Source organism: Hyperolius riggenbachi, chromosome 3 (assembly GCF_040937935.1).
Source record: "Hyperolius riggenbachi isolate aHypRig1 chromosome 3, aHypRig1.pri, whole genome shotgun sequence".
Taxonomy (NCBI): domain Eukaryota; kingdom Metazoa; phylum Chordata; class Amphibia; order Anura; family Hyperoliidae; genus Hyperolius; species Hyperolius riggenbachi.
Genome location: NC_090648.1, coordinates 502,461,696 through 502,478,014, shown reverse-complemented (window position 1 = coordinate 502,478,014; position 16,319 = coordinate 502,461,696). Strand labels below are relative to the sequence as shown.

The window sequence follows — 16,319 nt, the reverse complement described above, 5'->3', positions numbered from 1 at the left end:
GGGCACATCTCCCCATACACACAATAGGTGTCCTTTTTGAAAAATAATTACCGCTATGGTATCCTTAATAATTACCGCTAAGGTATCCTTAATAATTACCGCTAAGGTATCCTTAATAATTACCGCTAAGGTATCCTTAATAATTACCGCTAGAGTATTACCGCTAAGGTAACACACAACCACATGTCTACCTCAATTAGAGTAACTGGCTACCAGAGGATAATTGTGTAAATGCCAAAAGGGATTCATATCATTTTCTGATATTTTCCAAGCTGTTTAACATTTGTAATATAATCAACGAAAAATGAAATACCGGCGAACTGTCTTTGAACAATATTGAAGAAAAATTATTTTTGCCCACCACAAAGTAGATGATATCATAAACGGTATGCCAGATTTATAGTTTGTTAGTATAAAATCTTTGAAGGGGTCAGAAAGTGAATTTGAGGTGTTTCGGTAATAATGAAGCATTTAAAGGGAACCCAAAGTGAAATAAAAGTGGCCAGTTTCATTTACCTGGGGCGTCTTCCAACCCCCTGCAGTCCTTGCGTGCCCTCGCCGTCACTCTGCGCTCCTCCCATAAGCCGCAGTGGCCTTCTGACAGCTGTATGCGTGGCCGCACGCTATGCTCCTCTTAATTGCGCTCCCGTAGCCGGGAGGATCCTGCGCTTGTGCAGTTCGTAAAAATTGGAACTGCGCAGAACGCACCTAGCCACCGGAATGTGATCGAGGAGGCTCACTGCTGGACCCGCATATGCACAGTAGCTCATGACTGGTCGAGTCGGCCAGGTTTCAGAAGGGCACTGCTGCTGAACGGAGCAGCGCGGAACGGCAGCGAAGGACCAGGTAAGTTAAACTGGCATCTTTAATTCCCTTTCAGAACAGAAAAAGTTAACTTTCTGAAGCCACCTTATTCTTCTTTTACTGCTTCCGGACCGGCGCAGTTGAAATCTACATCCTGCTTGTGGCTGCGAGGATCTGACAGGACATAGATTTCCTGATACTTTGCCCCAGTCGCAACACACTCGCCCTGCCGTCCGTATGACTGCAGAGCTCTGTGAGCCGGTCAAGAGCCGATTTAATTGGCTCCTGACGCTGTCATCACTGTAAGCCAATCCTATTGGCTTACACTGATGGACAGGGTAGGCAGCCAATGAAAGCTGCTGCTGACCAGCCCACAGAGCTCTGCTGTCGTAGGGACGGCAGAGAGAGGGACCTGCAGCGGTGGGAGAGCAGCGAGAGCGGCAGATCAGTCCGGCGAATCGTTAGTAAGCGCCTTTTTACGCCACCAGCAGTCTCTGGTCCTAAAAGGGCCAGCGACTGCTGGTACGGAAGTAGTTAAATATTCCATAATCTGGATTAACACGAACATATGAAAGCCAAGTCAGACATTTCTGAGTGGACAGGTCTTCTTCTGGCTCTTTCACAGCTAGAATGGGGAGTAATTATTGTCTGGAACTTCACACATAAGTCACATAAACAGACATTATTACATTTCTGAAAGGCACTATTCGGCCCCACATAGTGCTCCTACAGCAATAAATTTCTCTTTCACTACACGGACTTTAATTACTGTACATGTCCATTTTTTCTTTAAACTATGGCCTTATTTATAGCTGTGTTCTTAAAATTTTTAGAGATACAGTCTTCAGAAGTTTCAAAAAAGTTCTTGGCAGCGCGCTCCTCACTTGGCCCAGCCGGCGCTGGCCTCTCCGTTTATGTAGGCAAAGCCGGGGAAATGCTGCATGTGTTCGTAATCTGAGTTCCTCCGCGGGGCCAGAGATGTGTACACGTCGCTGGAGCTCCCGTATCTGCTCGAGTGCATGGAAGGCGAGGAGTAGCAGCTGTTGCTGGAGGCCACGTCTGACCAACGTGGTGGCACTTGGCTTGGGAGGAGACGTGGGGTGCTGGTCATCAGACATGGCTCCATTCTCGTCTGGCTGTTAAAAGCATACTGTAGGACAACAACAGAGAAAGAATTATAATTATAGGCAATAACCAGTCCATCCCTTAAAGCAAACCTGAAGTGATAATAAACTTATGAGATAATGTAGTACAGCTAAGAAATAGAACATTAGTAGCAAAGAATTGTTACAGTACAGTAAGAGTTAAACAACTTCAGTTATCTACGCAAAAGAGCTTCTCTGAGCCTTTGACCCATGGGTCCAACACAGTCCTGTTTTCTTAAGCACTTAAACAGCCAAGAAACAGTGAGAGACAGCTTGAGATAAAGTTCAAAGGGTCATTATTTCTGTTTTGTTTTATAGCTTAAAAGACAGAGTGTGGTTTCTAAACTGCAACTGTGACAGTATGATGCAATATTATAAATCTATAAATATAAAATTGGATGTGTGTGTGTGTGTGTGTGTGTGCGTGCGTATGTGCCGCGATCACGCGAAAACGCCTTGACCTATTTGAACGAAACTTGGTATACAGATCCCTTACTACTTGGGATGATATGTTCTGGGGGTCTCGCGGCCCCCCTGCACATGTGGGCGGAGCTACAAACAGCCAATCAGATTTCACCCATTCAAGTCAATGGAAAAAATGTAAAAGGCTGCCATTCTCACAGTAATCAAGCCAGAGTCCCCACACTTGGCACAGTTGGTCACTTGGTGACCGAGTTTACAAATCCAGGAAAACTGGGTGGAGCATAAAACAGCCAATCAAATTTCAGCCATTCATTTTAAATGGGAAAATGTAAACTGCAGCCATTCTTAGACTGTTAATCGCAGGGTTCTCAAACTTGCCACACTTGGTCACTGGGTGAATGCGATTAAGATTCAAGAAAGTGGGTGGAGCCTACAACAGCCAATCAAAATTCACCTATTGATTTTCAAGGGGAATATTTAAACTGCTGCCATTCTTACACTGTTAATGGCAGAGGCTTCAAACTTGCTACAGTCGGTCTTTGAGTGACTGGGGTCCAAATTCACAAAAGGGGCGGGGCCACAAACAGCCAATCAGATTTCCTTGGTGGATAAACTGCTTCCATTCACACATTTTTGATGCCAGGAACCTGAAAGCTCACAAACTTGGTCATTGAGTGACTGTGTGTCCAGGTTACAAAAAGTGGGCGGGGCCAAAACCAAATTTGACAAGGAAAATATAAACTGTAGCCATTCTTACACCGTTAATGGCAGGATTCTCAAACTTTGCACAGTTGGTCACTGGGTGAATGAGACTAAGAATTTGGAAGGTAGATGGAGCCTACAACAGCCAATAAAAATTCACCTTTCGATTTTCAAAGGGAATATTTAAGCTGCCACCATTCTTATACTGTTAATAGCAGATGCCTCAAACCTGGTACAGTTGGTCACTGGGTGATTAGGGTTCAAAATCAGAAAGAGGGCGGAGCCACAAACAGCCAATCAGATTTGTTTATTTTACAATGGGAATATACAAAGTATTGATACCAAGGACCCCAAAGCTGATAAACTTGATAGAGTGACTGTATGTCAAGGTTAGAAAAAGTGTGCGGCGCCAACAACTTAATTTTTTACATGGTAGGGTTCCCAAACTTTTTTTTTTTTTTACATTCAAAATTTTTTATTGATGTCAAGAAAAAGCATAAGAAAAATAACATAGAACATTGACAATTTTTTGTTTTACAACTCAAAAGATAAAGACAGATAACAACTGGAGGAGTAATTATAGTGTCTTAATATCACAGGCTTTTAAGCTAGAATTGGCTGATTATTGTTGAAAAAACATAAACATATATCCATAGAACACATTGCATATTAGGTTGATATCATACATTTATTGGCAGTACCTAAACGGGTCATGCCAGCCCCGTTGTATGATAGTATTGGAAACCTCAAAAGAGGGATAGTAAAAAAGAAATAAATAGGAAGGAGAAAAAACAAGAAAAAGAAAAGGAAAGGAAAGGGGGGGGGGGGGGGTGTAGAAAGGAACAGGAAAGAAAGAGATTAGGAAGGTGATTCATATCCTAGGTCTCTACCCCCCTCTTGTATTCATCAGAGTCCTTGAACAGTTCCCAGCATGCCCACGTATGGACATAGTGATCCGCTTTGTCCTGTGCTGAGAGAATAATCTCTTCCATTTTGGCAATTTTATCTACTCTGGCCCACCACTGGGTTATAGAAGGTGTCTCTTGCTTCTTCCATAACAATGGAATTAGGGCTCTTGCTGCATTGAGTAGATGGATCAGGACATTCCTTTTATATGCTTTCTGAGAGATTGAGGTGCAGTGCAAGAGTAGTGCTTCAGGGGTGAAGGGAAATTGTATTGAGGAAATTTCCATTGACCATTTGTGAACCTCTTTCCAGAAAGAGGACAGGTGGGGACAGGCCCAGAAAATATGAAGCAGGTCTGCTTTGGGAGCGGCGCATCTCCAGCATGAGTCCAAGACCCCTGGTACGAATTTGCTGAGTAAGGCCGGAGTTCTGTACCAAAAGGTAAGGATCTTGAAGCCTTGTTCCTGGGTAGAGACGTTCAGGGTAGATTTATGAGACAGGGATATGATGGTCTGCCATTGCTCGTCGGTCAAGGACTTCCCTAGAGCCTCCTCCCATTTAGTTTGATATGGGAGAGTGGGTGGTAGTTCCAAAGTAACCAAAAGGTTATATAGCATTGAAATGGTGTGTCTATGTGGACCAGCCTGTGTCAAAGATTGCTCGAGAGGAGTCAGGGAGCGACATGCCTCCGCTGTGCGTGTATGATCTTTCAGGAAACTACGCAATTGTAAGTAAGCCCAGTGTGGGAATTTGTTAGAGACCACTAGCTGATTGAGGAGATTGATATTTTTCGCTTCATTGTTCTGGACAAAGTCCCTTAGCCTAGGGATATTAGGTGAGGCCCATCCATGAGCAAAAGAGGAGAACTGCCCTGGGGGAAATAGGGGGTTGTCTCGAACCGGTGTTAGGGGACCCATGAAAGAGGAGCCTTCTCCTTTGGAGAATAGATTCCTGAAGCTCTTGATGGAGGAGGAAATAAGTGGGTGGGCCTGTGCACATATTTTAGTTCTAGGATCATTGATCCAAGGGAGGGCTTGCAGGGAGACTGGTGAAAAAGTTTTTTCTATGGCTACCCACTGTTTGCAAGAGTTGGGGTCGCACCACTCGTAGAGTCTGCTAAGAGTCGCCGCCTGGTGATACGCCTTGACATCTGGAAGCCCTGCTCCACCTTGGTCTTTAGGGAGCTTAAGAATACTGTGGCGTAGTCTTGGGGTTTTGTTGCCCCAGACGAATTGTGAAATCTTTGACTGTAGGGAGGATAAATAGGCTTTAGGTAGAGCAATAGGTAGGACTTGGCAAACATACAAAAATTTTGGAAGCAAGTTCATGTTTACTGAAGCTATTCGTCCAAACCAAGACAAGTAAGGCTTAGTTCCCCAGGCAGCTAGCTAAGCAAGGAGTCCAGAGTGGAGTGGCTCAAAGTTAAGTTTGAAAATTAATGAAAGATTATTGGGAATTAATACTCCTAGATATTTGATTGCTTGGTTAGCCCATTTGAAGGAGAAGGCCCCTCTACATTGTGTAATAGTCTCCTGAGATAGGGATATGTTAATTGCTTCAGATTTTTGATAGTTAATCTTAAAGTTGGATATCAATTGGAATTCTGCGAAACGTTTCATGAGGACAGGGAGGGTAATGGGAGGGTTGGTGATGGAGAATAAAAGGTCGTCAGCAAAGGCTGCCACCTTAAACTCCTCTCGAGCGACCTGCACTCCCTTAATATCCGTATCCTGTCTAATCATGTTTAGGAAGGGTTCCAGTGTGATGATAAAGAGAAGCGGGGAGAGGGGGCACCCCTGTCTTGTGCCATTGGTGATCTGGAAGGGATCAGAAAGGAAACCATTCACTTTGACCCTAGCAGAGGGTTTATGATAGAGAGTTCCTAGCCACCCCAGGAATTGCGGGCGAATCCCCATACCACTAAGTACCGCAAACATGTAGTCCCAGGCAATTCTATCAAAAGCTTTTTCTGCATCAGTTGAAAGAAGCATGCCTGGAACCCCATGCTTTTGAAGGTATGCAATAAGGCCAATTATTTTCATTGTATTGTCTTTCCCTTCCCTGTCAGGGACAAACCCCGATTGATCAAGGTGAATAAGATCAGGGATGTACGTTATAATACGATTAGCCAAGATTTTTGCAAAAAGCTTAGCGTCCACGTTGAGCAGCGAGATGGGGCGATAGCTTGCACATTGTCCCGGGTCTTTACCCTCTTTATGGATTACTGTTATGTGAGCACTGAGGAAGTGGATTGAAGGGTTAGTCTCCTGGTCTAAGTCATTAAAAGCGTTGACAAGGCGCCTAGCTAGTATCTTTTTAAATAGTTTATAGTAGGCTACGGTGAAACCGTCCGGGCCTGGGGATTTGCCCGCCTTCATATCTTTTAAGGCCCCTAAGAAGCTCCTCTTTAGTAATGGGGGTTTCCAAAGTGGCTGCATCCTCGTCTGAGAATTTCTTAAGGCCATATTTAGAGACAAACTCTCGTAGAATAGATTCCCTGTTGTGGATTACTGAAGTAGGGTTATTTGGAGGGAGATTGTAGAGGCTTTCATAGTACTTGCGGAACTCTTCAGCAATCTTATCAGTCGAGTGTAGTTTTGCTTGCGAGGAAGAGCAGATAAATTTGATCCTTGACTGTGCGGATTGTTTACGAAGGGCCCTTGCAAGTAACCTCCCACATTTGTTGCCCGCCTCGTAGAAAATTTTCCTTTTCATCAATAGTTTACGCTTAGCTGTAATGTTTAGTTCAGCTAAAAGTAGGGATCTAACTCGTGTGAGTTCCTGAAGAGTTTGAGCTGCTAAGGTCTGTTTGTGGGAAGCTTCTAAGGTTTTAATCTGAGTCATTAAGTGTTCCATTTTAGCTATTCTCTCTTTTTTGAGTCTGGAACCCAAACTGATTAGATGCCCCCTAAGGACTGGTTTATGGGCCTCCCGTAATAGCATTTTATTGGAGATAGAGTCGTCGTTGGAGTTGAAGTAAGACTTAATCTCCTTTGCAATGGTTACTTGATGTTCCAATTCAGTTAGAAGAAATGGGTTCAGGCACCAATTCCAGGATGTGAGGGAAACTTCCGGGAATTTCAAAGTAAGAAAGATCGGGTTGTGATCAGTGAATGTCTTTGTCCCTATTGCAGCTGATTTTAAAAAGGGCAGATCTCTTTGTTGTAAAAAGAGATAGTCTATGCGTGTATGTTTGTTGTGCAAACCTGAAAAAAAGGTGAAGTCCTTGACCGTGGGATGAGCGAGTCTCCAGACATCAAGCAATGCCAGATCATCTAACCTATCTTTCATATACCGAAGAGTTTTATATGAGATTGAGGAGGCTCCATTCGAGGTGTCTAACAGAGGTTCCAGAGATACATTAAAGTCGCCTCCAACAACTAAAATTCCCTCTTGAAAGTGTTGTAATTCATGTAGAACTTTTGTGAAAAAGGAGGGTTGCTTTTTATTTGGGGCATATAGATTAGCCAAGGTGAAAATTCTTTCCCCTGATTTGCCCTTTAACCACCTTAGCGGTATGGACGAGCTCAGCTCGTCCATCACCGCCGGTGGCTGCCGCTCAGGCCCTGCTGGGCCGATTTGCTCGCTGTAAAAAGCAGCACACGCAGCCGGCACTTTGCCAGCCGCGTGTGCTGCCCGATCGCCGCCGCTCTGCGGCGATCCGCCGCGAGCAGCGGCGAAAGAGGGTCCCCCCAGCCACCCGAGCCCTGCGCAGCCGGAACAAACAGTCACAAACGTCACTCCGCTCGTCGCCATGGCGACGAGCAAAACGAAACAAGGAAGGCCGCTCATTGCGGCCTTCCTTGTTACTGCGGATCGCCGGAGGCGATCAGAAATATTGGCTGCATGAAATCAGTTGGCTGCATGAAATCGTTTTTTTTTTATTAAAAAAAAACCCTCCCGCAGCTGCCCTGGCGATCTTAATAGAACGCCAGGGTGGTTAAGAACAAGTACCTCCCCTCCGGGTCTGCTCTGGATTCAGTAACCACGAAGTCTATGGATCCATGAAGGATGATCGCCACTCCCTTTTTCTTTCCTTCAGATGCTGTTGCATGAAAAATTTGGGTGTATCTATGGTCTTTAATTGTGGGTACGGATCGTTTCTTAAAATGGGTCTCTTGCAGGAAGCCCACCTGAACTCTTTCTTTCTGGAGGAACCCTAACACATGAGACCTTTTCTCTGGAGTGTTTAGGCCGTTAACGTTGAGGGATAGGAATTTCCACTCCAAATATTTTGGATGCGGGATTGTATGCTGTGACTGCATAGGAGTAGTCATTGTGAAGGATACTAGAGACCCAGGATATTGGTGTAGAGAGGGAAAAAGAAGAGGGGGGAGAGAGGAAAAGAGATAAGAGAAAAGTAAAGAGAAGGCGAGTGTTAAGCTTGGGGGTGTAATCTCCACAGTCAGCATACAACACATAAGCTGACGTGAAGGAGGTACACACACCAGCACAATGAATCAGGATATCCCCAGTTTAGTGGAGGAGAGGACTGACTCCAATAGGAGATTGTGGTGCACAGAGCCGGTGCAGATCTGAACAGCCACAAACACTTTCGTAATAACGTCTCAGCGCAAAGTAGCGCTGAGCGCATAAACCAGGACTGAGGAGATCAGGACAGGTAGACAGAATGAACGCTTGCTAGCTAGCGATTACTTAGCGACAGCAAGCGTCCAAAACCAGACAGACTGGAATGAGGCAGCCAATGCGTTGCGGCGATGGCGTGCCTCACAAAGACAGGACAGGAGAGACAGGAAATAGCAGGATCGAGATAGATGAACGTAACACAGATAAATATACAATAAGTATGTTTTCCTAGCGTATTACAATTACAGCTATCAATGAAACTATTCGTAACGTCTGACTAACATATGTATATATTGGCAATGAACCGATATATGACATAAGCAGGAACTCTGACTAAGACTGAAGTAATACAGGGAACAGGACTCAGAAGGATTCGCTATCTCTTCGCAGAGATGAACGCAATCCACAAACAGGACCAGGAACAGGATTCAGAAGGATTCGTTATCTCTTCGCAGAGATGAACGCAATCCACAAACAGGACCAGGAACAGGATAACTAGCTCAGCACGGGTGTTCACGATACGCGCAAACTACCAAAACGTGCTGGAAAACTGACTAACTGAACATAGGAAATAAACAGTTCGTGTACGTATATATCAGCGACACTGATATATTAACGTAACACGAATACAAGGAAAATAACAAAATGCGCAAGTATGCGTATATATTGGCGATGAACCAATATATGACACAAGACAAGCAAGTAGCAATTTCTAGAACAAGAGCAGAACTAGGGGGACTCGCTGACCCCTTCGCAGGAGTCAGCGCAGTCCACACGGACCAGGAACGAGGTGGGGCACGAGCAGAGTAACAGATAGAGTCTGAAACTATGATAGCCCATGAGGCATTGCAGGAAGCAGTTCTTTATACTGAGGTCATCCAATGGGAGCAGACCTGCAGATTCCCACACAAGTGAATGGTAATTAATCACAGGCTGATAGCAGGAAAAGGCAGACAATGATATGCAGCCTGCAGGAAAGGGACCGCCCCTCCACTGCAGCAGACAATGTTTGTTTACACAAAAGCATATTAAACTGTCATTAACTTCAGAGCGACTGCAGATGGAATCAGCAACTAGTTTAAGTGCAAACCAAACTATGCAAGCAAATGCATGTAATGACATTAGAACTGCTTGGTTTGCAATACCACTGCAGTCAGCAGAAAACGCTGCAGAAGCGATCATAACAGTACCCCCTCCCTTAAACGCGGCCTCTGGACGCCTATGAAAACTGACATATTTCTCCTGAACCACCCAAACCAAAAAATCAGAAGTGGGAAATCCAGCAAACTGATCTGACTGAAAATTCATGAAGGTCGGATCCGTCCGACAAAACCAAATTCCCGAATCAGTCTCACCAAAACTAGACCAATTGGAACCAGAACCTACCGAACCATGCCCGTCAGTACTACAAGCCTCAGTGTGATACCCATCAGAACCACGACTTCCAGAGAAAAGCCCCCAGAAACTCTCTGAGCGATACCCACCGCCTTCTCGGGACTGTCCAAAAACGCCAAAGCCTTTACAATGCCCACCGGAACTGTCCCCACCAACACAAAACCCACCGTTGAACCAGTCCAAGGTACCAGGACAAGTTTCCTCAGAGATCTCCCAGAACACTTGGAAGCTCCAAAGAGATCCCCACAGGTCAGAACGCCCCTTAGGTTCACATGGAGAACCATCAAGAACCCCTATGGAACCCAGGGCAACTCTAGAGTCAGGGTCACAAGGACAAACATCAAGATCAGGGTTTTTAGGGACCAGAACCATCTCCGGGCATGCAGGCCAACCGGCAACATCAGAACATGTCTCCACTAGGGAAGCGTGTGAGCACGCCAACACAGACACACTTGGGCATTCTGGCATACGAAGCACATCTGGGCACACTGGCACAAGAGAGACTTCTGGGCATGTCAAGGAACTGCAAACCTCAAAGTCAGTCAAGGTAGGACCGAAACCAGGACTGGGCAAAAAAAAATCATCATGACTAGACTTCACAGTTACTGGATTGTCACTAAAAAATGCAGGATTAGACTTAGATGTCTCTGATTCCAGCAAAGTTATTAACAAATCATGTTCAGGGGCATTTACAAGACAGGACAAATCTTCTGATGTATGCACCGAACTAGACAGGGTTCCCATAACTTCTTCTGGACTAGACAGAGACTCATCAAATACACTGGATTGGAGCTCATGAAGGGCTGCAAAACAAGTCAGTAGTGCAGCAATCCCCACTGAACTAGGCAAAACTGAGTAACTCACTGGACAGGAAGGGGACTCAGGAACTTCTGCCACACCGGCCAGAGAACCAGAATTTTCCAGGATACAGGGCTGGGTTTCAGAAACACTCATTAACCCGGACTGAAATTCTGAGATTTCTATTATTTTTTCCAGCGAGTCAGAATTATCCATGTTACAGGGCAAGACTTTTGAAACATTCAGAGGACAGGGCTGGAGTTCCTCGGCTGTTACAACACTGGAGAGGGACTCAACAACATTGGTTAAATCAGACTGTGTACAGGGCAAGGTATCTGACACACTTGCTGACGAGGACAATATTTCAATAGCTTCTGCTTCGCTGGGCAGAAATTCATCAAGTTTTATTAGAGCAGACTGTAATTCCAAAACAGCTGCTAGACAAGTGAATATTACTGTAACACCAACTGAGGTAAGCAGTGCCTCAGACTGTTCTGCTAGAGGGTTTGAAGTATCCCAAGTACTGGGTGAAGCATAAGACTCTGTGACCACAGCTTCACTGGACAGGATCACCGAACAGTCCACACTGCAGGGCAAAACCATGGAAGCACCTGCTGGACAGCATAATGATTCTGTGACCTGAGTTTCATTGGAGAGATCTACTGCACAATTCATGGTACAGGGCAAGTTCACTGGAACATTTTCTGAACACGGTAATAATTCTGCGATTTCGGACTCACATAGCAGACGCTGTGAGTTATTCATGAGACTAGAGTGAGGTGTAGAAACAGGAAGATCAAAACACAATGTTTGCGCATCTAAATCACCATTCAATTGTGAAATTGGAAAATTCAGATGTTGGGGTTCTGAGATTTCTGGACAGGATTGCTGGGACTCAGAAACTGATGTAGTGCATCTATTGGCATCTGCTGGATCAGACAGGAGTTGAACTTTATTAACACAGGTAATTTCTGCAGAAGTATTTGCAGAGACAGGCAAGATTTTTCTGGTGTCTGTTTCACTAAACAAAGACTCATGAGTACTGGCTAGGCTGGACTCAGAAGTCAGCAGGACCTCTGGGTCCTCTGCTGAGAAATTTGTGCATGGCAAGATTAAGGAAGTATTAGTAATTTCTGTCTTACTGGGAAGTAACACTGAGTTATCCATGGTACAGGGTGGAATTACAGGAACTTCAATTTCACACAAAAGGAGCTCTGAATCACTCGCTGAATCAGCCAAAGGTGCTGAAGCAGGCGAGTCCTCAGGAACTGAGGAAGTGGAACAATCTCCACTAGACAGTGTGTCTTCCCTGGTATCAACTGATTGAATCGCATAAAAATCGTCCAGAATCATTCTCCACACATCGATCAATGGAGCCACAAAGTCATACCCACACACACCGGTTTTTATTAGGTTATAGGCAGACTGAATGCATGCATTCAATACTAATTCACTCTTTGCACTGTAAAACTGACAAAATGAACTTGCATCTTTCTTCCATTCATAGACCAGGGCTTCCATCTCTCCTTTCTCAAATGGAGGATCCCATGCATATTTAACAGCTGAGCATTCCGGCTGATCATAGTTTGCAAATGTGTTAGTGGCAGAAACATACATTGGGTTATTTAGCAGGTGATTGGCCGATTTCTTATTCCTAAGGATCTCCAATACCTGTAGCAAGTATTGAACTGTAGTGTATGCAAATTTCCCTTGCTGCACGAATAAATTGATCTGTTCAATACTCTGTAATATATCTTCATAATCATATTCAGATAATTCATTTAAACAAGAACTTTTATTTTCCCTGGCTAGCAATGAAAGTTCATTAGTAGTTTCATAGGTCCATTTGACTCCCCTGAATGGTGACTGAATTTCATTATCTACTACTGGCGGAGTCTCATTACAGATCTGATGCGCAGTCGCCAAGGGCAACGACTCCGCTGATTGTAACGCTTTTCTTTTGGAGCGTTTACGTTTGGCTTTAGACCCTGCTGCCTTAGCAGAAGAAAAGTTATCAGAACAATTATCTGCTTGCTGATTATTTTTGTAGGCAGTAGAAGGAGCAGCTGATTGACAAGCTGCCAGGAGCTTATCAAAAGGGCTAGGCAAATCGGTTTTGCGCAGCCAGTTATGGATCACAAACGCTAGAAATTCCAGTGGTCTTTCTTTTAAATTGGTATGATCCAAGACATCGTAGGCCCACTGAAACAATCTTCCCTTAAATAAAACATAAACTAGCTGGGGGGCCCACGTTGAAACAGGAGTAGCCTGGAGCTCAGGATTGGCCAGGAACCTGGCACATTCAGAAAAAAAATCATTTTCTGTTTCAGAATTGAGCTTCTCAAATTTCTTAAAGGTACAGGAACCATAACAAACAGTGTCATTTTTGCTGGGAACCCCCCCCCACAATGGGGATTGGTAATGGGGCTATCATAATGTTAAGCTTGGGGGTGTAATCTCCACAGTCAGCATACAACACATAAGCTGACGTGAAGGAGGTACACACACCAGCACAATGAATCAGGATATCCCCAGTTTAGTGGAGGAGAGGACTGACTCCAATAGGAGATTGTGGTGCACAGAGCCGGTGCAGATCTGAACAGCCACAAACACTTTCGTAATAACGTCTCAGCGCAAAGTAGCGCTGAGCGCATAAACCAGGACTGAGGAGATCAGGACAGGTAGACAGAATGAACGCTTGCTAGCTAGCGATTACTTAGCGACAGCAAGCGTCCAAAACCAGACAGACTGGAATGAGGCAGCCAATGCGTTGCGGCGATGGCGTGCCTCACAAAGACAGGACAGGAGAGACAGGAAATAGCAGGATCGAGATAGATGAACGTAACACAGATAAATATACAATAAGTATGTTTTCCTAGCGTATTACAATTACAGCTATCAATGAAACTATTCGTAACGTCTGACTAACATATGTATATATTGGCAATGAACCGATATATGACATAAGCAGGAACTCTGACTAAGACTGAAGTAATACAGGGAACAGGACTCAGAAGGATTCGCTATCTCTTCGCAGAGATGAACGCAATCCACAAACAGGACCAGGAACAGGATTCAGAAGGATTCGTTATCTCTTCGCAGAGATGAACGCAATCCACAAACAGGACCAGGAACAGGATAACTAGCTCAGCACGGGTGTTCACGATACGCGCAAACTACCAAAACGTGCTGGAAAACTGACTAACTGAACATAGGAAATAAACAGTTCGTGTACGTATATATCAGCGACACTGATATATTAACGTAACACGAATACAAGGAAAATAACAAAATGCGCAAGTATGCGTATATATTGGCGATGAACCAATATATGACACAAGACAAGCAAGTAGCAATTTCTAGAACAAGAGCAGAACTAGGGGGACTCGCTGACCCCTTCGCAGGAGTCAGCGCAGTCCACACGGACCAGGAACGAGGTGGGGCACGAGCAGAGTAACAGATAGAGTCTGAAACTATGATAGCCCATGAGGCATTGCAGGAAGCAGTTCTTTATACTGAGGTCATCCAATGGGAGCAGACCTGCAGATTCCCACACAAGTGAATGGTAATTAATCACAGGCTGATAGCAGGAAAAGGCAGACAATGATATGCAGCCTGCAGGAAAGGGACCGCCCCTCCACTGCAGCAGACAATGTTTGTTTACACAAAAGCATATTAAACTGTCATTAACTTCAGAGCGACTGCAGATGGAATCAGCAACTAGTTTAAGTGCAAACCAAACTATGCAAGCAAATGCATGTAATGACATTAGAACTGCTTGGTTTGCAATACCACTGCAGTCAGCAGAAAACGCTGCAGAAGCGATCATAACAGCGAGGTAGAGTTAGTAGAGAGAGCTAGCGGAGGGGGAGAGAAAGAATGCGAGAAGGGGAGAAAAGAGATTGAGAAAGAGATGAGAAGGGAGAAGGAGAGAAACACAACCACACAGGAAATCCTATAGGGATATCCCTGTATACACTTTGTGGAGATATTTAAAGTTGTTGACCGATGTCAACTTGGGGGGTAATGTGGTCAGCAAGGAGAATTGAAAAAAGCAACAGTTGTTTTAAATCTCTCCCCCCCGCCACCTAATGAGCTAACTGAAAACATAACTTGAACAAGCTTATTCCCTAACCCCTATGTCTTAAAAGGTATACCCACCTTATTCCCTAACCCCTATGTCTTAAAAGGTATACCCACCAATTTTTGAGCAGGTCTTAGGAGTAGGGAGCCTTAAACATGCTACTGCTAAGAGATGCTGCACCTGGGGACAGCGGGGCAAGAGCAGCAAGAGCCCATTCTTTGAGTCAACTTTTGATGAAGAGGCTATTCCATACCCAGTCCTGACTGGGAAGGTCAAAGATAATGTGAGCAGCATTATGCTGATGAGAAAGGGGCTCAATGCTGATCCCGACCCCGCATCCCCAGATGATCCCAGGATCCCTTGTCCTATAGTACTATTACTGGCTTCACTTATGTGACTTGAGGTAAGTATGGGCCCAGGTCACCTTAACTGCTAGATGTACAGAGCGAGAGCCGAGACAGAAATCCAGCAGTCCGATAACTTTCCACCACTAGGATCAGTTCAGGGGACAGCCCCGTCATGTCCGGCGTCATAAAACTGAGCCAAGGACAATTGACGGGGCGGCCCCCCTCAAAAATCCAGCAAACCCCCCCCCCCCCCCCCCCCTCAGTAGGCAGTATCACTACTCGAGATATGGCGTCTCCCATGTCTTCACCTGGTCAAATAAAAAGAAAAGAAAACAAAAGGAAAACAAAAGGAAGCACAAAGGACCCCCTTTAGGTCTCTGTCGTCCGACTCCCCCATTAACATATCACGGTAATCATGCATTGCTATATCATGAACATCATATATACACCATAGAGAGTTATAACGACATAGTGAAAAAAGGAGCATGGAGGCTCCTATGCCGCAATCGCCCTGTGATGCTGTACCGGCAAAAGCACAAGTAGACTATAAAAAACAATTGCATCACAATCATAACTTAGTCATTGCGTGGCCTATGCCTCGTTCCTTGGAGTTAACCAGGACTTTCCTGTGGGGAGTCAAAGGGCAAAACAACATGGGGGATCCCCGCTTAAGTTGAAGAGGCCAGGCAGGGGCAAAGCATGTCTTAGGGGGGGTAAAAAGAGTCAAACTGGGGATATAAACACTGGTGGAAGTAGAAAAATAGAAACATAACAGTGCGTGGATCACTTATCGTTCATGCGACGTCTGCGTGTAGAGTGATGCTCGGATTCATCAGAAGAGGAAGAAGAGTTCGTTTTAGACCTCTTGGGCTGTTGTGGGCTAGCAGGATTGCTGGCAAAGAATGAGTCCCTCTCCTAGTAGATCTCTTCAGGGAGGAGAAAGTCCGCATACCATTCCGGAAGATTCGGGCAGTGAAGGCCTAAAACCTGGCAGAAAGCGTCAAGTTCGTCAGGGAACCTCAGCGTAGCCATTTTGTTCCCCGCGGACGCCACAAGGGCGAACGGAAACTTCCATCTATATTGTATCTTTTTATCCTGTAGTAACTTCAGTAATGGTTTCAGGGCCCT

General features: G+C 44.9%; 1 protein-coding gene across 3 annotated transcripts in view; it reads right to left on the bottom strand.

Moving 5' to 3' along the window:
* Positions 1–1,543: 1,543 nt before the first annotated feature.
* The window catches only part of RFX4 (regulatory factor X4), a 175,384-nt gene continuing 160,608 nt past the window's right edge, over positions 1,544–16,319 (bottom strand). For all 3 annotated transcript variants that reach the window (XM_068273115.1, XM_068273117.1, XM_068273116.1), the window contains exon 18: positions 1,544–1,954. In XM_068273115.1, coding sequence (XP_068129216.1) covers positions 1,685–1,954 — 270 coding nt within the window. In that variant the 3' untranslated portion in view covers positions 1,544–1,684. The remainder of the gene's footprint in view (positions 1,955–16,319) is intronic.